The sequence below is a fragment of the Nyctereutes procyonoides genome, unplaced genomic scaffold (assembly GCF_905146905.1).
Source record: "Nyctereutes procyonoides isolate TBG_1078 unplaced genomic scaffold, NYPRO_anot_genome, whole genome shotgun sequence".
Taxonomy (NCBI): Eukaryota; Metazoa; Chordata; class Mammalia; order Carnivora; family Canidae; genus Nyctereutes; species Nyctereutes procyonoides.
In genome coordinates this window covers 608,722-630,829 of record NW_026575036.1, presented here as the reverse complement: position 1 = coordinate 630,829, position 22,108 = coordinate 608,722, and the positions used below count along the sequence as shown (strand labels likewise).

The 22,108-nt window shown below is 37.6% G+C and overlaps 1 protein-coding gene across 2 annotated transcripts in view; it reads right to left on the bottom strand.

The window, feature by feature from the left end:
- PTPRO (protein tyrosine phosphatase receptor type O) overlaps positions 1–22,108 on the bottom strand; it is a 235,899-nt gene that overhangs the window by 56,114 nt on the left and 157,677 nt on the right. For both annotated transcript variants that reach the window (XM_055318687.1, XM_055318688.1), the window contains exons 8-12: positions 17,829–17,949; positions 17,289–17,482; positions 16,245–16,356; positions 11,922–12,073; positions 10,647–10,767 (exon numbers count right to left, since the gene is read on the bottom strand). In XM_055318687.1, coding sequence (XP_055174662.1) covers positions 10,647–10,767; positions 11,922–12,073; positions 16,245–16,356; positions 17,289–17,482; positions 17,829–17,949 — 700 coding nt within the window. The remainder of the gene's footprint in view (positions 1–10,646; positions 10,768–11,921; positions 12,074–16,244; positions 16,357–17,288; positions 17,483–17,828; positions 17,950–22,108) is intronic.

The window sequence follows — 22,108 nt, the reverse complement described above, 5'->3', positions numbered from 1 at the left end:
AAACTCACAAGACCACAATGAGAAATGAGAGAGAAAGAGATTAAGAAGAGGCATCCAGTTAGTCTTGGGACCAGGGATGGAGTCATGAAACAGTAACATGTCTGGCAGCCCAACCCAGAAGACAATGCTCGCATGAGGTCGCTGGTCCTGCAGGACTGTACAAGAAGGGTAGCATGGCAGCCATGATCCTCCGAAAACCTGAAGAACATGTTTCTGTAAGAAGGCAATGGAAGAAATCTTCCACAAGCTTCCATGATCACTCCCACCAGCCTCCTCTACCCCATGGGTGCCCCTATACTCTGTCACTTTTCATCACTACAGATTCACCCAGTCTAAGGCCACCTGTTCCAGTGGCACCCAGGGTCCTCCCACCTCTGACCCAGGCAACGATGTCATTTTAATGTCACCTTTAATTATTCTGCACCATCAATTTTCCCTGTTCTGTTAAATCATGTTGATTAGTCCATTGCAAAGCTGTTTCCGACCCACTTCAAAAAATAGGAAGAATACGAAAAAGTACACAAATCCAATGAAACAAATAAAAACTCCTGGATTCTATTTTCAGCTCCGGCTCATCTTTTCTCCTCTTTATAATCACACTCCTCAAAAGTTTTGTTATTCCAGCTGTCTTCAGTTTTTCTCCTTTTATTCTCTCTTGAATTACTTTAAATAACATCTTTTTCCATCACCACTCCAACCCAAATGCCTCCTCCCCGAACCACCATTGACTTCTGGGTGCTAATGTAAGCAGTCAATTCTCTCTCTCTCTCTCTCTCTTTATTTATTTTTGCGTATTTTCTTATTGGAGTTCGATTTGCCAACATATAGAATAACACCCAGTGCTCATTCCATCGAGTGCCCCCCTCAGTGCCCATCATCCAGTCACCCCAACCACACGCCCACCTCCCTTTCCACTATCCCTTGTTCATTTCCCAGAGTTAGGAGTCTCTCATGTTCTGTCTCCCTTTCTGATATTTCCCACTCATTTTTTCTCCTTTCCCCTTTATTCCCTTTCACTACTTTTTATATTCCCTGAATGAATGAGACCATATAATGTTTGTCCTTCTCCGATTGACTTACTTCACTCAGCATAATACCCTCCAGTTCCATCCACATTGAAGCAAATGGTGGGTATTTGTCGTTTCTAATGGCTGAGTAATATTCCATTGTATACGTAAACCACATCTTCTTTATCCATTTATCTGTCGATGGGCACCGAGGCTCCTTCCACAGTTTGACTATGGTGGACATTGCTGCTAGAAACATTGGGGTGCAGGTGTCCTGCCGTTTCACTGCATCTGTATCTTTGGGGTAAATCCCCAGCAGTGCAATTGCTGGGTTGTAGGGCAGCTCTATTTTAAACTCTTTGAGAAACCTCCACACAGTTTTCCAGAGTGGCTGCACCAGTTCACATTCCCACCAACAGTGCAAGAGGGTTCCCCTTTCTCCACATCCTCTCCAACATTTGTTGTTTCCTGCCTTGTTAATTTTCCCCATTCTCAGTGGTGTGAGGTGGTATCTCATTGTGATTTTGATTTGTATTTCCCTGATGGCCAGTGATGTGGAGCATTTTATCATGTGCTTGTTGGCCATGTCTATGTCTTCCTCTGTGAGATTTCTGTTCATATCTTTTGCCCATTTCATGATTGGTTTGTTTGATTCTTTGCTTTTAATAAGTTTAAAGTTTTGCTTTAATAAGTTCTTCATAGATCTTGGACACTAGCCCTTTATCTGATATGTCATTTGCAAATATCTTCTCCCATTCTGTAGGTTGTCTTTTAGTTTTGTTGGCTGTTTCTTTTACTGTGAAGAAGCTTTTTTTTTAAAGGGGATATATATATTTTTTAATTTTTATTTATTTATGAAAGTCACACAGAGAGAGAGAGAGAGAGGCAGAGACACAGGCAGCGGGAGAAGCAGGCTCCATGCACCGGGAGCCCGACGTGGGACTCGATCCCGGGTCTCCAGGATCGCGCCCTGGGCCAAAGGCAGGCGCTAAACCACTGCGCCACCCAGGGATCCCGTGAAGAAGCTTTTTATCTTGATTAAGTCCCAATAGTTTATTTTTGCTTTTTATTCTCCTTGCCTTCACAGATGTATCTCGTAAGAAGTTGCTGTGGCCAAGTTCAAAAAGTGTGTTGCCTGTGTTCTCCTCTAGGATTTTGATGGATTCTCGTCTCACATTTAGATCTTCCATCCATTTTGAGTTTATCTTTGTGTATGGTGTAAGAGAATGGTCTAGTTTCATTCTTCTGCACGTGGCTGTCCAATTTTCCCAGCACCATTTGTGGAAGAGACTGAAGAAGTCAAACTCTTCCTCTTTGCAGATGACATAATAATGTACATAGAAAACCCAAAAGCCTCCACCCCAAGATTGCTAGAACTCATACAGCAATTTGGTAGCGTGGCAGGATACAAAATCAATGCCCAGAAATCAGTGGCATTTCTATACACTAACAATGAGACTGAAGAAAGAGAAATTAAGGAGTCAAGGCCATTTACAATTGCACCCAAAAGCATAAGATACCTAGGAATAAACCTAACCAAAGAGGTAAAGGATCTATACCCTAAAAACTATAGAACACTTCTGAAAGAAACTGAGGAAGACACAAAGAGATGGAGAAATATTCCATGCTAATGGATTGGAAGAATTAATATTGTGAAAATATCAATGCTACCCAGCACAATTTACACATTTAATGCAATCCCTATCAAAATACCATGGACTTTCTTCACAGAGTTGGAACAAATCATCTTAAGATTTGTGTGGAATCAGAAAAGACCCCGAATGGCCAGGGAAATATCGAAAAAGAAAACCAGAGCCGGAGGCATCACAATGCCAGATTTCAGGTTGTACTACAAAGCTGTGGTCATCAAGACAGTGTGGTACTGGCACAAAAACAGACACATAGATCAATGGAACAGAATAGAGAACCCAGAAGTGGACCCTCAACTCTATAGTCAACTAATATTTGACAAAGCAGGAAAGAATATCTACTGGAAAAAGGACAGTCTCTTCAATAAATGGTGTCAATTCTCATTCCATATCTTCCTTGACTTACCAGCAGGCTTGACAAGTTGATCAATCAAGCACTTTCTTTGAACATCACACCTTTCTGTGTTCCTTCTTACTTCACTGGTCATTCCATCTCAGGCTTTCTTGCTGGTTCCCTCACACCACCTCCATTTCTTAAAGTTTGGGTGCCAAGGCTCAGTCCTTGGATAACATTCTTTTTTCTTAATCAATTCCGTGATAATCTCATCAAGTCTGTTTCTTAACTACCCTCAAATTTATACTTCCCAGTCTTGAATTCTCCCAGAATCCAAGCTCCTTTATCTAACTGCACACTCAACATTTGTTCTTAAATGTTTAACAGGGACCTTCAAATGTTGACACTTCCAAGCCTCAGCTTCTGATCTTTCACCTAAATCTGCCTCTCTGCTCTGGGATCCCTGCTCAGTGGGGAGCCAGCTTCTCCCTCTCCTCTCTGCTTGTGAGCTTTCTCTCTATCTCTCTCACTACTTCTGTTTCTCTCAAATAGATATATTTTTTAAAGTATCCAAATTGGAATACTTTTTCGGGAAGAAAGGTATTACAAAAACGAGTGACTGGCCTTTAACTGATCTGTAGCAGATGTAAGCTCGTATTATCTGTGGTACCTCAGGTGTACAGTCATCTTCTTCCTGACTTTTCCTTGAGCCTTCGAGATACACTATTGCTTCTGGAGCTTTTCACCTGTTGTTCATTCCTGTATTCTCAGCATCTAGATTAGTATGTAGCATAGTAGATGCTAAATAAATATTTGTGGATGGATAGAATAAATTAACTTTTTAAAGTATAGTATCTTAATTAATTTATTAACTTTTTCTTACTGATAGCCTTTAAGAATAAATAAATAAATAAATAAATAAATAAATAAATAAATAAATAAATAAATAAATATGGTTGGATGGATGGATAGATAGAATGGATGTGCATATTTTCTTTCTTCTCTCACTTTCTCCTTCCCTTTGCTTCCATGCATTCATTCATCCATTTTTCTTTCCTTTTCTCTGTGCTACATTGACACAATTTATTCACACTTGTATCTTATTAAACTCATTTCTTTTTTGTTGGGGGGTGAGAGGGATAACTAGGAGAGGATCCAAGAAAAGGACGTGGGTGGATAGGGAGAGGTATTTTAGACTTCACTTAACTCACTTCCTACCAAAAATAAGGACTGCATCTATCCAAGCAACTATTTCTAAAATTTAAACTCAATGATTTCAACATAAGAATAAACAAATTTTCTCAACTGAGAGTGAGATCATGAAGGGTAGTACTATGTAATAGCTGGGCTTTTATAAAGTCAGAGATTACTTTTCATCAAAGCATAAATAATAATTTGTAATCTGAAATGTTATGAGAAAGAGAGAGGTTGTAAAATGCTCCTAATTCCTGACATCTGAAAGTATTCCTTCTTATCTATAGTCAAACTGTCAGACTATGTTTTAAAGATTTCTAATCTATATAAAACCTTTCATGATTGAGAGTAAGAAAATCAAACTAATTATTAATACCTACATTCCAAAAGAGGAACAGAGAAAGCCACACAAGTGGGTATGAAACTCCTCCCTGCTCTGTTAGAAGTGTTCACTAAAAAATAGAAGTTTTTAGAAAAAAATACACTCCAAAATCAGGAAAACATAAGCAGCAGATGGATAAAAAGTGCTGAATCACTGTTTCTCCACCCAGGCTCAGCAAAACATAAGCAGCAGATGGATGAAAAGTGCTGAATCACTGTTTCTCCACCCAGGCTCAGCAATGTGTAAAGTCTAATTTCTCTAGGTTCCAATTGTTCAAATGAAGACATTGCACTAACTTATCTTTGAATCTCTCCTAGCACTTTAAAGAACTAAAGTTACCTGATTCCTTATCTTGCACCTGTCTGAACACAATGGTGGTTGAATTACCGTAGAAGTTTGACAAAGATGGTGTATACATTCTGTTTCCAGTTTTCTCTGACCTCACTGGCTATACCTTCCCAGTCTCTTTCTTGACTCCTCTACTGCTCAGCATCTAAGCACTGCAGTGGTTCTTTCCTATTTCTGCTTACTAGTCAGTGGTCTCATCCAGACACTCCAAAATTTATATCTCCAGTCCAGAATTCTCCCCTGATCTCCAGACCCATAACAATAATCATTTTATTTGACAACTGTACTTGGATGTCCTCTCAATTTTTTTATGACCAGAGAAAAATCTGTGATTCTCACCCTACCCTCAATTTATTCCTCTTCTAGTTTTTTTAGTCTTCGGTCTTGGTGAATTGCACCACCATCCACCCTACTTGCTCAAGAGCAAAGCCTAGGAGTCATCCTTATTTTACCCCACAAGAAAGCTCTGTGGACACAACCTCCAAAATAACTCCTGCAGTCTGTCCATTTTTCTCTTCCATTATTACTACTCAAGTCAAAGTTGCCATCATTTCCCATGGAACTTATTGAATTAGAATGTTATTTTTAAAGATTTATTTATTTATTTATTTGTTTATTTATTTAGAGAGCAGGGGGATGGATAGAGGGAGAGAGAGAATCTCAAGCAGACTCCATACTGAGTGCACAGCCAAACACGGGGCTTGATCCCATAACCCTGAGATCACGACCTGAACCAAAGTCAAGAATCAGCTGTCCAACTGACTGAGCCACCCAGGTGCCCCTAGAATGCTATTTTTAAACTTAGGACACATGGTCCCTTAATCAGTCTCCCTGTCTTCATTGGTGACCTAACAATCCTTCCTCTATTAAGCAACCAGAGATATTATTTTAAATGTGTAGTTTTAATTCCCTACATGCCTTCTTATTGCACTCAACATAAAACCTCAGCTCCATCTTCTTAAAAATCCTATACAATCTGGTCTCTGCTTAGTCTCTCCACTTAGCATGCCCTTTCCCAAACTTTTCATGGCAAATCTTTTCTTGTTATTCATATTTCGCATCATTGCTTCCTCAGAGAAAGGTTTGGCTGCATACATAATCTGTCCCACCCTGCCCTGTTTTAATATGCTATACAGCACTTCTTACCATCTCCCCCTTCAGTATATCACAAGCTCCTTGTGAATAGAAACTAAAAAGTAGCCCTTTGAATTCATTACTACAAGTAGTCTGGCATCTGGACAATTCTGAGAAGGTCCTCAGTATGTATTTGTTAAGTGAATGAATGAATGAATGAATGGATATTCTACTACCATTGAGCTATTTTGTCATATGCCCAACACTTTTCACCCTTATTTCTTTCCTTTTTTTTTTCCTTTTTTAATGGCTGATTATCTGATGTAAACTTACCAAATTCTCTTAAAGTTAGCCCAGAGTTTTAAGTGGATTCACCAGGACCAGAAGTCATGACTGGTTGCTGGTTGAAGCCACACTTGCATGTAAACCAATAAGTTCTTGTAAAATGACATGTCTTAGTGCAAATTTGATTGACATTTGTATTGACTGCCAAAGGGAACTTGTCATCACATCCCACCATGGTACCATGAAACTGCTGGCAACCTAAAATTCTTAGTAGGATGACTGGCTCAATGCCCTGCAAATAGCACCACTGTTGGTAGACATCTTCTCGTGGATGCTTATTGATGACATAATAGTTGAAAATCCTTGGCAATTGTTTTGAGGGCTCTCTCTCCTTGCACATGCCATCTTGGATTAATTTATATTATAGTGGATTCACTGGTAGCCTGGTTTCTTCCCACAGATGTAGAGCCTGCCCTGCATGATGACAAGTAGAGCCACTGCAAAGAGGCTTTTCTCACAGAGAGACTGAACTCAAGGTTAGCCCAATCAGTTTATTTGTTTGTTTGTTTAGATAAGGAGGGGAGAGGACAAAGAGAGGGAGAGAAAGAATCTTAAGCAGTCTCTATGCCCATCAGGTAGCTCCATGCTGGGCTTGATGTCACAACCCTGAGTCATGACCTGATCTGAAATCAAGAGTCCAGATCTTAGCCAATTGAGCCATGCAGGTACCCCAGCCCAACTAGTTTTGGTTCCAGTTTTAACAACATCATTCTGATTCAAACAAGCCCTAATAATCTGTGTGCCAAAGTTGTATATTTCTCTAAAGTAGCATTAATATGACTGCTATATATACCAAATGAATGCTGTAAGGAAACATAAAGTGATGAGAATGAAAGTTTTATGAAATAAAAAATAACTACAATCAGTTATTACTAAAGTGAAATGTTATTTTACTTCTCCAAAAGGTAAAACTTGTGATACTACTTTCAGCTGTGAGATCTGTGGTTGCAGTTCGATGCAATGAATATCTATCAAGCATCTACAGCAGGCAAGGCCTTGTGTGTTATGGAAAATTGGAAGAGCTGAAAAAACACAATAATGTAGAATAGTAAATAGTAAATGTAGTAGAATAGAAAATAGACTTTAAGACAAATAGATAGAAAGTGAGTTATTTAGTTTTCAGGGGGGGGCAAAAAGGCTGAGTTCAAGTACATTGTATAGAGATTGTCTTGTTTTCAGAGAGGAATAATATAGAGGCAATATTTCGTCTGACATTTAGTTGACAAAAAGGAAAACCTTACTGATTCTAAGAAATAATTTCTATGGAAACTTGCCTTCTCTTCTTGAAAAGTGTAAAGGGCCTTACTAAAATGGTTAACAGTCCTGTCTGTTAACAGGGAGCCATGGAGGGTCAAAAATCTCATGATAAATTCGAGAACTATCATGGTTTTTACTCCTACTCCTACTCCTACTCCTACTCCTACAGAGTATGAGTATAGTTGTAGCAGCTCATGACTTTAACTCATTCTCCTGATCATATATCAACCATAATGTCAAATAAAAATAACGGTAAAGCTTTCAATAGGCTCACTGAATGCTACTTTGATAAGACCTACCTCTGAACTTCCAGGGAGACTTAAAAAAACAAAACAAAACAGAACAAAAAAAAAAGAGTTTGAAAAGGGAGTTAGGACCCAAGAAATACACACAGCCTCCCGTGCTTATAAACCTGGGGAAATGAGAGTCATGGGGAAAGGAAGCATAATTTTGAAGCAATTCCAGTTACCTGGAAACAAGTTTTGAACTGATTTCTATATTTACAGAGGACAAAATCAGACATATCACTTGGAATGGATAGGCAGGCAATTTTTTCCTAATAGATCACACAAGGGAAGAAGCTGGTGATCTCCACATTCCTGGCATTGACCTATAGAGTGCTGGGGAAGAAGAGCAGATTGCCTGCAGTGAATGCAATTGAACTTGTGGTTCTCAGTGGGAGGGTGTTTGTAAATTTGCAGGAATGTTTTTAATAGTCTCAAGGAAGGCTGTTAACCGGACTTCTGTGGACAGGAAGCAGAAGTGCTAGATGTCCTGAAATGATCAAGAAATCTCCAAACAGAAAAACTGTCCCATATACTTTCATGATGTCACACCAGTATAGCTCCACCATAAATATAACTGCAACTTCTTTACCACATAATAACATTGAAACACTTTTTTCAAGTTAGGTAAAATAGTTCGGAAGAAAGTTGTCACAAAGAAGAATTACAAGTTACTCAATAATTTACTTTTTCTGCCCATAGAGTCTATTTAATACACTATGTATTTCCAACTACCTATCTAATTTTAGAGGGTTCCAGTGCAAGAATTTAATTTTTGACATGGCAAATACGAGACACACACAAAAAAATATTTAAGACTTAGTGTCTTATGCACTGAATTATAGAGAAATGCAACTATTGGAGAAACTGAGGAAAGACTGTGTTTTGTTTTGTTTGGGATTTTCTAAGAGTTTTCTAAAGGTACGTCACTACCAGCAATGTCACTCAGGGTGTTTAAACTGCTAATAAAACACCCTGTTTTAGTCTTTTTTCTTTATTTTCTTTTTTAAAAGATTTTATTTATTTATTTTATTTGAGAGAGAAAAAGAGAGAGAGAGAGGGTGCATGTGCATGGGGGAGAAATACAGAGGGAGAGGGAGAAAATATGAACCAGACTCTGTGCTGAGTGCAGAGCCTGAGGTGGAGTTCAATCTTGGTGGAGTTCGATCTTATGAGCCTGAAACCATGACCTGACCCGATACCAAGAGTCAGATGTTCAACTGACTGAGCCACCCAGATGCCCCTCACCCTGGATCAGTCTTTACTTATGGCTGCACATCTGAATACACATAATAACAGTGACAATTTGACACTCTTATGAATAGACTTAGATACAGAGTCTAAATTAGCAGACATCTGAAACAGTGATGTCAAGAAAGTGGCATTAAGTGTTTTGAAAATATTTTTATTGCTCTTCTCTATACTTTTCATCTTCAAAATATACAAAAGAGATCTCTGCTGTGAATATGACACACTAGAGTGCATTCCTTTGTAGCTTGCCCTTCTCACACTGATACTACCCCACAACTGTTTGCCAATCTATCCTCTTTAGCCTACTGCTAATTATGGAATATTATCTCTGTGTTCCCTTTATGTCTCAGAAACTAAATGTATACCTCACTACATGGAAGACTGTTGAATCTAGAAATGTTAAATAGTGTCACTTCCTAGTTGTATTTCATAATAAAAATAATTATTTTGACACCACACAATAATTTCTAGCTCATTTGCAAGAATATTATATTTTCCTCATTTTCCCTCATCCACAGCCTATTATTTTTCTTGGAGTGTTCTCTTTACTTTAATTAAGGTTATTTTCCTCTTTCTCCCATAATATGCAAATACATCCCATGTCTTATTATTATAACGTTAGGTTTCATTCAAGGGTCCACTTGTACTTATGCTTGCCCAGTTATTTTATTCATGCCTTCATTTACTTTTATATTTGTATGGAAGAACTACCAATTCCTTTACTTCTTGTAAACTCTAACTTGTTCATTTTAATTATTTGTCGTAAGGAGGCAATTTCATTACGACTTGCAGAAGAACTGGATCTGAAAAAACACATAAGGAATCAGTATGATTTTATTTTTTTAAAGATTTTATTTATTTATTCATGAAAGATATGCAGAGAGAGGCAGAGACAGAGGTATAGGGAGAAGTAGGCTCCTTGAGGAAGCCCAATGCAGGACTCCATCCCAGGACCCTGGGATCACACCCTGAGCCGAAGGCAGATGCTCAACTACTGAGCCATATGATTGTCTTTTTTTTTCCCCATATGATTGTCTTATAATTTTTTTTCTTTCATCTTGTTCTTATATCAGAGTTAAGACATTATCTCAACTTAGAAAACCAATATTTGGGTTATTTTATGCTCGAGTTTCAATTTGAGGTATTAAAGAGGGCAGCACATAATGCTTCTATGAAAAGGGAATGGTGTCTGACAGGGTTGAGAACATTGCACTAGATAATGTCTCAAAGTCTTGTCTTCTCTAAATTCCTCAGACTCCTTTGTTTCTATAATCTCACTAAGGATGGTAAATGGTCCTGTCTCCCAACATAGTCAAAATTCCATTCACAGAAACTTATATTAAGTTGAACCCAACTCTTTTAGTAGTGTACGTCTTTATTTGGCACTTAGAAAGAGAATCATTTTTCTCTATTACTATTTCATTGAATTGAGAAGACCATGACAAATCAAGAGATGCAAACACTAGTTCTCTGGACATGACTATTCTCACACACACACACTGCAATGTGCATTCTTCTTACCTAGCTTGACCAGGCGGAGCATGGAGGTATTGCTTCCTCGTTCCGTGCAAGCAGTTACGGAGAGGTTGTAGATATCTCCTGGAGGCAGGCTGAGAATTGCAGTCATGACATTGCGTGTGACCTGCAAGATCCATCAAAATCAAGAGTGCAAACTTCTAATGAACTTGAACTAGAATACCACTACAAACAACTACAGGTTTGTAGCAGGCGTTCACCCTCTGTTCTGTGCAATCAATCTACAGTTGATTACAACTTTACAGATACTTTATTTCCTTTGAAATTTATATAAATTCCTCAACTGACCTAAACACAAGGTAGCTCTATACATGAATAATACATATCAGAACATTTTTATAATGAATTCTCTACTTGGAATATGTATTACTCTTATATTTTTTCTTATATTCACAAGTTTTAGAAGAGGCAATTTGCTAGGTTGCTATTGATGTGTACATTACTCAGCCCTTGCTGGGAAGCTCAGAAGAGCCATCTGGCTATAGTCTACTAAAGACTAAATTTCCCAGTCTCCCTTATAGCTAGAAGGGACCATCTGACCCAGCTCTGACCAACTGATTGGGAGTGGAAGGCATCTTATAATTCTGTCCACACTCTGTAAGTGCTAGGCTTCCACATCTTCTCCTTTCCTCTCCCCACAGGCTAGAATATGGACATACTGACTGAAGGTTCACCTATGCAAATAAAGACTATACAGTAGTAGATGAAGCAACAAAATAGAATCTGAACCCCTGGATGGTTGACCTTTACAGCAGAGATACCTGTGTCAGCATGAGATTAACAAATTTCTATTTTCTATGAGCCCAATCTTTGGTGTTTCCTTTTTTTTTTTAAAGTAATTTAGTCTGTTCCCTAACTAATGCAAAGTCAAAGAGTGTAATAGAGCAAAAGAAAAGAAATCAACATTCCCAATGTACCCAAATATTTAGGCATTGGTGATATATAGAGAAAATATCAAAACATTAATTGTGGTTTTCTTGACAATGTTTCACATCCTGAAGAAAAAGCTCAAATCATAACTTCAAATATAAATGAATTTACTAGTTATAACTATTATAGCTCACTATTAAAGATTAAAAGGTAAACTCTATTAAAGGAAGAATTCAATTTTTCTTCACTGTCCTCTCACCGGAGCCTAAAACAGTGCCAACCGGCATTAGATTTTTGTTTAATGTTTCAATGAATGTTTGTTTAATGGTTTTCAATAGTTTATGTAAATGAGTGTTCAGATGCCCAATATTGGGATTCAAAGAAACATACGCTCTTTTTAATTTTCTTCTTTCCTTCTGCAACAACCATCCAGTGTAGCATTCTAGAATGGGAGAGGTCAGTTGTGTCATCACCGTATGTCCAACTGATATATAACAGACTGTTGAAATACTCCACAGATGTGATTTCTGGAGCAACTGGGGCTACACAGAAAGAAAGAGGTGGACTTTAGTTTAAGAGACTAATAATAACTAACGTACCTCTCATCAGAGCATCCAATCTCATGCAGAGTTAATTTAGAGAATTAAAATTCACACTGTATGATGGTCCTGGAGATCCCTGGACCTCTGTAATACAGTGAAGATTGGTGGTAAAGGCAGGCACTTGTTTCCTGGGACCCCACCTTGTATGGCTCAGACACAAGGCAGCCAGACCCATCTCTACCTGAGGATATTGGGTCTTTTATACCAATTTCACAGGTACAAGATTCCTGAAATGTTCACTTCTTTGAATATGCTTGTTGCATCGATAATATAAAGCATGGCTGAACTTATTTTCCAAGCAGTACTGGAAAATTTGGGGTCCTGTAAAAGTAAATTTTTTATTGTGACGCAGCAAAGGTGCTTATGGAAGTAAAGGACAGTAGGGTCAACAATTATAGGGACAGAATATAATTATTGTTCTTATAAAATAACAAGACAATGTCATTGATCGTGTCTAACCAGTGCTTTGCAAAAGATGGGCTCTTAATAAATGTTGCTGAAGCAAGTAGTAAGGGAACACAGGAAGGGCTCTTTGTTAAATTCTAAGACTGAGTTTATTAATTTTTAAAATATTCTTACACATTTAAATTTAAATTATTTCTAGTGGAAAGGAGAATTCATTACAAGCTTTATAATACATGAGCTCTGAAAGCATATTTAATTATTTTTTAAACTAACCAATAATTCTGAAGATTTTAGGAAACACATACACAAGGAAATTTAAAGTCCATGTGTATGTTAGTTTGAAGACAAGCTGGTGATCCATTCTGAGAGCACAAAACCAGTTGAAATATTTGGAGGAGAATTTCTATAAACCATGAAGATTCATTTTCCCAATATGCTACTGGTACTCATAACAAGCAATCATAACTATACTTTCAAGAACAATTATTCTCTGAAGAGATCTGTAATATATACAGTAAAAAACATTTCTGTTTTGGGGCACCTGGGTGCCTCAGTTGGTTAAGGGTCTGCCTTCAGCTCAGGTCATGATCCCAGGGTCCTGGAATCAAGTCCCACATCAGGCTCCCTACTTAGTGGGGAATCTGCTTCTCCTTCTTCCTTTACCTTCCCCCCTGCTTGTGCTTGCTCTCTCTCTCTCTCTCTCTGTCTATCAAATAAAATCTTTTAAAAACTGTATTTCATGTGAAATTATAGTAGTATTTATATATATGGTTGACAATAAAACCTTGAAATACCAGCAATGTATCTAGCAAGTAACACAAATCCACATCATATTTCAGAATTATCTAATAAAGAGAATAATACCTTTGGCTTCCTTTATATTTCTGTATACTTCTTTATATGTATGTATCTATTCTTATAATTCTTCAAAAGGATATTTTCTTATGTTTTAATTCAGTAAGGACAAGAAATGTATTTAAAATTGCAGGGGTGTATTTTTATTTAAAACCCAGAAGTGTATGGCTCCTTCCTCACATGTATTAACCAAGTCTAGATTTTTATACTCCGTATTTCTGCTTTAAAATCCAGCATGTTGCTGAAAGGCCACAAGATGTCACTATTTGTTTATTAAACATTATTTGGTATACAAGCATAATGACTATGCATTTGACTTGCAGACAAAGTTGCCTAACAAAGACGGTGGACCGGAGATCCTAATAAATCACACCTTACTCAGATTTTTTTCCCCTATATTCTTTTATTTCACACAATTTGGCATTAGGCTCACAGCTAAAAGCAGAGGTAAGAGAAACATGATATCCTTGTTTGCTTTAAACTTGAAATGAGGGAAGAAAAACAAAACAAGGCAAGGCTAAAATTTCAACTGGTTTTTAAAAATAAGTATAAAAATAAAAGTCAGCTACCATATATTTTTTAATAATGATTAATGTTACATAATTTAATTTTCATACTACCTGTGAAATAGTATTGTACTCTTTTTATAGATGTGAGACTTGAGACTGTGTTAATATGCTTAGCTGAGACAGTGAACTGCTAGTGTTGACACGACTTAGTTGATTATCTCAGGCAAAGATAAGGAATTCCCAAAGATCAATTTATTGGAGACAATAGATTGCTCACCTCGGCAAGTAGCTCACTTATTAACCTTATGGCTATTCAGATTTGCCAGGCCCATCACCCCTCTTGCCACAACCCAGTAAGTTTCCAGCTTTGAAAGGCACACCCAAGCCACTTGAGTCCAGAACCCTAAATCCTGTTAATTTTTCATTTCTGATGTTCCCCTCAGAGACACTGCAAAGAGCCTATTGAGGCAGTTTTCTGCCTTATTGCAATGAGTTCTATTACACTTGCTTTTGCTCTGTTAGCCAGTTGTTAGGTAGCATTTTGAATTCTGCCAATGAGAAAAAAGAAGTCCAGGATCATTTGAGATGATTTGCTTAAAGCTCGACAGCTAGAATTTTGCAGAGCCAGGTCTGCTCAGTGAAGTGTTCAGATGCAAAGTCTGGGCTTTTCCAAGACATCTGCTCTGTCTGAGAAGAAAGAGTGTTCTCAGAGAAGCAATGTCAATAAAGTTAAGCTGTATGAATTATTTACTCCATAAAATTTAATTAAAATTAAACATGCAATTATTTACACAGTCAAGAAGCTAATACAGTACTAATGACATAATTGGTATTTTCTACCTTTTTGGTACTTTTTTCACTTTTTTATTCTAGTATTATTGTTAACATTTGGAACACAGAGAGCTCTTAGACATTGTCTCGTAAGGGAAGGAGATGAACTACATACATCGGTAGTGTAAGAATTCACATGATGAATTTTTTTTTAAAGATTTTATTTTTAAGTATTCTCTACACCCACTGTAGTGCTTGAACTCACAACCCCAAGATCAAGAGTTGCATGCTCTACTGACTGAGCCAGCCAGGCACCTCCACATGATTAATTTCTTTTCTTTTTCTTTCTTTGATAAAGCTTGATAGAGTAAAACTAGATGACCCTGGAAGAAAATATTTTGTTAACATTATTTTGCTAACATTTCTTCTCTCAGCATAACACTAAGTATAGCCTTGCAGTCCAACCAAAAGTTCCAGAAGAATTTTCATTCAAATAAGGTTCAAAAGGGTTAGTGTTTCTCTGATGAATTTCCCCTTTTCATTGTCATCTCTGACCACCTCTGCTATCTCTGCTGTATGATAATGAACTAACTGTTGTTTAAGTACTTAAACTTTGTGCCAATATTTCAATGTATTTTTTTAGGGGGAGAGGGCCAGAGGAAGAGGGAGAGAAAGACTCTTAAGCAGCCTCCATGCCCAGAGTGGAGCCCAACTCCGGGCTCTATTTCACAACCCTGAAATCATGACCTGAACCAAAATCAAGAGTGGGATGCTGTGGCACCTGGGTGGCTCAGAGGATGAATGTCTGCCTTTGGCTCAGGTCATGATGCTGGGGTCCTGAGACAGAGTTCTGCATCAGGCTTCTCGCAGGGAACCTGCTTCTCCCTCTACCTATGCCTCTGCTTTTTCTCTGTGTCTCTCATATAATAATAAATAAATAAAAATCTTAAAACAAACAAACAAACAAACAAACAGTGGGTTGCCTAACCAACTGAGCCACTCAGGTGTCTCCTAAGTAATGTATTTAAATGGAAAAAAATAACAGATACTATCACCATAACCATTTTACACTTAAAAAAATTGAGGCTTTGAAAAGTTAACATGCACAGGTTACACAGCATAGGTGGCAGATCCGTGATTCAAACCCACCTGTCTCCAAAGCCTATTTTAACTCCCACAATGGACAACACTGCCATCAGCCTGTGACTTTAAAAATGGTTTAATTAATAAGGAGATGGAGACACTCTAGCAAATATAATCATCGAATGGGTATAATCAATTCATGTCAGTGTGAAGCTGAAAGCTCTGTCAGCTACAACTCTGTTCTAATCAATTCCAAACAGGAGCACACAATAGAGGACAATAACTCAGGATTAAAAACATATTTTAATTTTTAAAGACTATCATTTAAACAAATAATGAGTTTTCAGAATCAAGCATACTGCCATCCATGAAACTGACGCTCCGTCACTACTGGGTGAACAACCAGCACTTTCTGGAGATGTATCTCTTTAGAAACTCTTCAAAATAGTGTTCCCTCCCCATGGGGGCAGTTCCCGCACACCACTCACCTGTTATGAAGCTGATGGTGGAGCTGTCACAACAGCTCAATTCCGGGTCTCCCCATGTTACCATGGTAACTCGGAAGTTGTAGTACCACGCTGGCAACAGATTGGCTATCCTCTGAAAAGATCAAGGAGACAAAAGACTAAGGGGAGGAAAATCATATTTTTGGAATAGAGTTATTTTTATTAGGTCATGAAAATAATAAGTATTTTTTATCTATGTTTCTGTGCCTTTTTCTCTTTTCCAATTTTTTTTCATTAAAAATTCTTTCTGCACTGAGGTAAGGTGTAAATAGAATGGTATACAAACATAATTTTTAAAAAGTGGTTCACAGGTACAGAGTCAAATATTTCCAATACTGGCTTCGTTTGCAGTTTCCTAAGCTGTATTACACAGTGAAACAGTCCTTATTTGTCAGTGATTGTACGTATGCATCCCCCTATTTCTAAGAAAACCGACCTCTCCCAACTCTATTCTCCCAGTTTGGACCGTAAGCATGCGTCCTTGTTGGGTGGCAAAGATCAGAGTCGTCCGCTGGGTATAGGGCAGCTGTGTACTTCATGTGTGACCTGTAGGAAACTGCACTTTAGAAGCCAGTCCCAGAAAAAGCAATCTTTGACTTGCTCTCCTGAAGAGGAGCCTGTCACGGCCTGACATTAGAGGTATTCAACAGATGCATGGATGTTAAGAATACTCATCATTAGCGTTAAACAGTGTCAACTAATTATTGAATGACTAAAGGAAATTTTTTGTGTTTTCCTCCTCAGGAAGCAGAGAGAAACAATGAGCATTTGATAGCTCTCCTAAAATGTGGCTGTGTGCAATTAGGGGTGAAAACATGTTTCACATATTTTTTTTCTCTTTCTCTCTCAACCTCTCTCAAAGACAAAATGAGTCCAGAAAACAAAAATGACTAAAAAACAAACAAACAAACAAAAAAAACCACACCAAACTCTTGAAAGTAGCAAGCCACTCGTGTATTTACAGGTAAATTTTTCTGATACGGAAAGTTTCATCTGTTCGCACAGGGAAGTGTGACAGCTTCTTACCACTGAGGCAGTCAAGGAGACAGTTGCTGCGATTTCATAGTACGTTGTCCACTCTGATGTCATGGTAGCAGGGTTGAAATAAAACATTTCAACTACATATTTTCTGAACACTCCTAAGTAAGGTCTGCTCCAGCTGAGAACCACTGCCGTAGGACCCAAGGGATAGAGCATTAAATCCTTTATCCCCGTTGGAACTTAAGAAGAAGTGGGGCGGGATGAAAAAAGAGAGAGCCAAGAAGGAATATTTAATAACTTAGCAACAGTTTCAAACTTAATAACTAGGGTTTTTGCTCTTCTGATATGGTCACTGAATAAATCATATTTTCCCTGAGTCATTGATGTTAACGATATTCCCCAGGTATACAACTATAGTCACTTATTACTCTGAATGTAGAATATTGGGTGAGTATGGGTCCCCCCCATTTATGATGATAATGATTTGGGCGTAGGCATTGAACCCCCAAGCCGCAAAAACAAACAAACAAACAAACAAACAACAAAACAGTACTCTGATAGTTATTCTTGAGGCTGGCAACTTACCAATAGCAAATGTCACAGGATCTGAAGGTGGTCCAATCAAAGGGCCTTTTCTTAGGTACATCACGACCTGGTACTGGGCACCGGGAACCAGATTTTCAATAATAGATTTGCTTGAGTTCACCTTTAAACCAAACACCCGATATGATTTATATAGAGCTGGGCTTTCATAACGTGACACAAAGGCTGATATCATATTCAGGGACTCTTTGTGGATGCCTTTGAAATCCAGAAGCCTTTGCTTGTTCTGGGGAAGGTCAGATTTCAAAATTAGGATGATTTATAGTTTATGTGAACACTGAGGGGAACCCAGAACATTCAAATTCTATGGCTGGATTTAATAAGCCCCGCGAACTGCTTTATACCCATCAATGTCAATTTCAACTATGTACACTAGAGACACATCAGCCTCTAACCATAATCAAATCAGCAATACCATAAGGGGAGTCTGACATCCTAAACTGTGGTGTCAGCTAAAAACATACAAAGATCAGTACAGGAATGTCTTTAGTCTCTCGTCACTTAGAAGCATAAAATATCTAATTATAGAGATGGAAATGACCTCAGAGATTATCTGCTCCAAATCTCTCATTTAATAGATCAAGAAAGTAAAGCCAGGAAATGGCCAAGGTCACATATTTAGATTCAGCGCTGGGACTGGAAGCCTAGTATTGTGACCTCTAACGCCTGTTCCGGGCAAGTCACGGGACTCAGCACGGAGTACATTGATAAGTGCTTCTCAAGGCTATTGTGACCCTATAAAATAATGTTGAAGAAAATATTTCTCCTTTAGATGAGCTCTCTTTTGCTGTTCTTTTAAAGAAAAAAAAACTTTTGTTTTGGTAACAAATACAATATAGAGAAAGACAGAACAGATAGATGAATGAAATGTACTTATTAAAGTTTAAAATGTTGGTGTGCACTAGGATTGATACTTCAGCTTACAGGTCAAGAAGTGTGTGACTTTGACCTTTAGTACCTCTAATATTTAAGAAAGTCTTGCTTAGTAGGAAGAACACAGGCTCTCTCTCTATTCAGACTGCCTGAAATCAAATCCTGCCTCTACTCTTTTGTAAGCATGAAAGTTTATTTATAATTTATTTACAATTCTTACCTTGGTTTCCTGATTGATAAACTATAGATAATACTATGATATATACCTCCCAGAGGATGCTTAAACTAGAGTACCAATAGAGGTAACTCATTACTCAGCAATTTTTTGGCTTCTAGGGTACATAACATATAATTTGCTGTGGAAAGGAGCATAAATCAATGAAGAACAGTATCGTTGACAGCTTACCTATGCTATAAGGTTTTTTTTTTTTAATTCGGCTTCATTGTGATTTTAAGAATAAACACAGAATTGATATGATATGAATTTTAAAATCTTCTGATACTGGAAACTGATTCTACACAATAAAAATTGTATAATTTGAATTGGTAGAACTTGCTCTAAAAGTTAAGTAGGGAGACAAGCATATCATAATTTCTTTTCCAATAACTTAAGCAAAATAAAATTAAGTTGAATGAATACATTAGCATTTCCCTCCTTTCTTTCCTATTTATACTCCTGTAAGAATTTTTTACCCATGTTTTCAAATGTGAATTCTGCTGACAGTCATCTAGGCAGAGTTAGCCAACTAGAAATCTGATAGAGCTTTTCTCAAAGAGACAAACCATAAACAAGACGTGTATGTTGCACAAAACTAAGTAATGCTGTCTTACTTCTTTAAAATAAATTTTTAAATGATAAAACTAGTAAATGTTCATTGTGGAAATTATTTGCACAGTAGAAGAGCAAATGAAGTAAACTGGCAATTTTTTGGTCTTCCTCCCCTCATTTCCAACCTTTTGGTAGGCAATCTGCAGACCCTCCTCAATACATAAATAACATTATATTGACCCATATAGGTGTTAATTATTAACTTGCTCCAAACTTTTCTTTAAAACCTAACAGCACATCATAGACATCTAGGCAGGCATACCTCTGAATGCTAACATAGCTCATTAATCACTCATTTAGAATGTTTAGCATAGCAGGACAAAAAAAGTGTAGACTGTTTCAGGGTGGTAAAGTTTCTTTGGTTTGATAATATTTTAAGCAAGTGGTTGATTCTGATTATTCAAATGACTACATGAAATCGTAGCCACTTAAATATACCATCATATTTAATACCCTGAGGATATCATGCTAGTGAAATCAGTTGGAGAAAGACAAATATTGTATGATTTCACTGTGTGGAAACAAAAAAAGCAAATCAAATGAGCAAGCAAAACAAAACAAAACAAAACTCTTAGGTACAGTGAACAGAATGGTGGTTGCCAGAGGGGAGGGGAGTGGGAGGTGGATGACAGAGGGAAGTGGTCAAGAGGGTCAAGAGGTACAAAGTTACACTTATAAAATAAACAAGTCATAGCAATGTAACCTACGCTATGGTGACTGCAGTCAGTAATATTGTGTTGCATATTTGAAAATTGCTAAGAGAATAAATCTTAAAATTTCTCATCATTAGAAAAAAATTTTGTAACATTGTACAGTGATGGATGGCAACTAGGTTGATTGTGATGATCATTTCCCAATGCATGCAACTATTGAATCATTATGTTATACACCTGAAACTAATATAATGTTATACATCAATTACACCTTGATAAATAAAACATGCCATCTTAATAAATTCATCCTAGGGACATTATACTTCTTTTTAAGATGATTTTATTAATTTATTTGAGAGAGAAAGAGAGAGAGCATGAGCGGGGTGAGGGGCAGAGGGAGAGGGACAAACAGACTCCCCACTGAATACAGAGCGATTGTCTTGACCTAGGGCTTGAGGAGGAGCTAAAGGTGGGGCTCCTAGCAGGCTCCATAGAGTATTCAACCCCAGGACCTTGAGATTAAGACCTCAACTGAAGTCAGATGCTGACTAAGCCACCCAGCACCCCTATTTTTTTTTCATAAAGAAGCAACTATGTGTATATACATCACACTATTTTAAAAAATTACCTTGGTAACAAATAATAAACCCTAATTCCTTCCTGCTGTCTTGTTTTTGAATATTTACTGAACCACCAGCCTGTATCTGAGCTTCCATCCCTCCATACCCTAGTATTTATCCTGGATCACCTTTGGGTAGGTAAGGCAGGCAAGAGAAATGCCCCTGAATTCTCCCTCCTAAATAACACATATTTTATTCTCCAGAGGAGAATCATTCCACACCTTCTCCCCCAATTTTTATCCCTCCTTTGTATTCCACTATTTCCTCTCTCTCATTCCCAACTGGCTCCATCGCCATTCCAGAGAATTTAGTTCAGCCCAACACCCCTCTGATGAGGCACCAGTCCTGTTCCTCCCCAGCTAAAGAAATAGGAGGAAAGATGTCTTAGAGAGCATAGGAAATACATGACAGACTTAAATAACTGGGTATGTACATTGTCAGAAAACACTCGGGGACCAAGGCAGATCACATGTGAAAATAAATATACATTCATATATGATGTTTTTTAATCCTGAAATTTATGATTGTGTGTGAGACTTTGGAGAAAGTACTGAAAGCACATTTACTTTGAAGAATTGACCGGATCCTTTATGTATATAACACTTATAGAGCACAGACTTCATGTTCAACATATATTTATTAATGAAGAGCACTGAAATGGTTAGGAGGCATACATCACAAAACATCCTTTTCTATGAATATTTGCATGCAAACTCATACCCAAAACAACAACCAGATGTGAAGAGCATATACATGATGAGGAAAAATTCAAATTAATGGGTACAATGTACCTACTTGGAAGGTCAGACTCTAAGCTTCATAAACTTAAGGTTCAAGTCAAATCTGTTTTATTTCTAGGATCTTATGCAGGACCCGCCTAGCACACAGAAATCAGTGGTAGTGTAAAGAAGAGTAGAAGCACTAGCCGCGAGTCTCATGGATGATGTATCTAATGTATAAAGCAACGATCCTGTGGTATAGTCACTGGTAGAAGCAAAGTAGGGCAAGTGAAAGTATAAAATAGTGAAACATTATATTAACTGTTAATACCATAGTGTCCCCTTATCTGCAAGGGATATGTTGTTCTGAGACTCCCCCCAATGGATGTCTGAAACCATGGGTAGTACTGAACCCTATACGTATTATGTCCTTTCCTATACATGCACATATACTTGCTGTAAAGTTTAATTTATAAATTAGGCATAGTAAGAGATTAACAATAACCAATAATAAAAAGGATTACAACCATATGCTATAATAAAAGTTATGTAAATGTAGTCTCTCTCA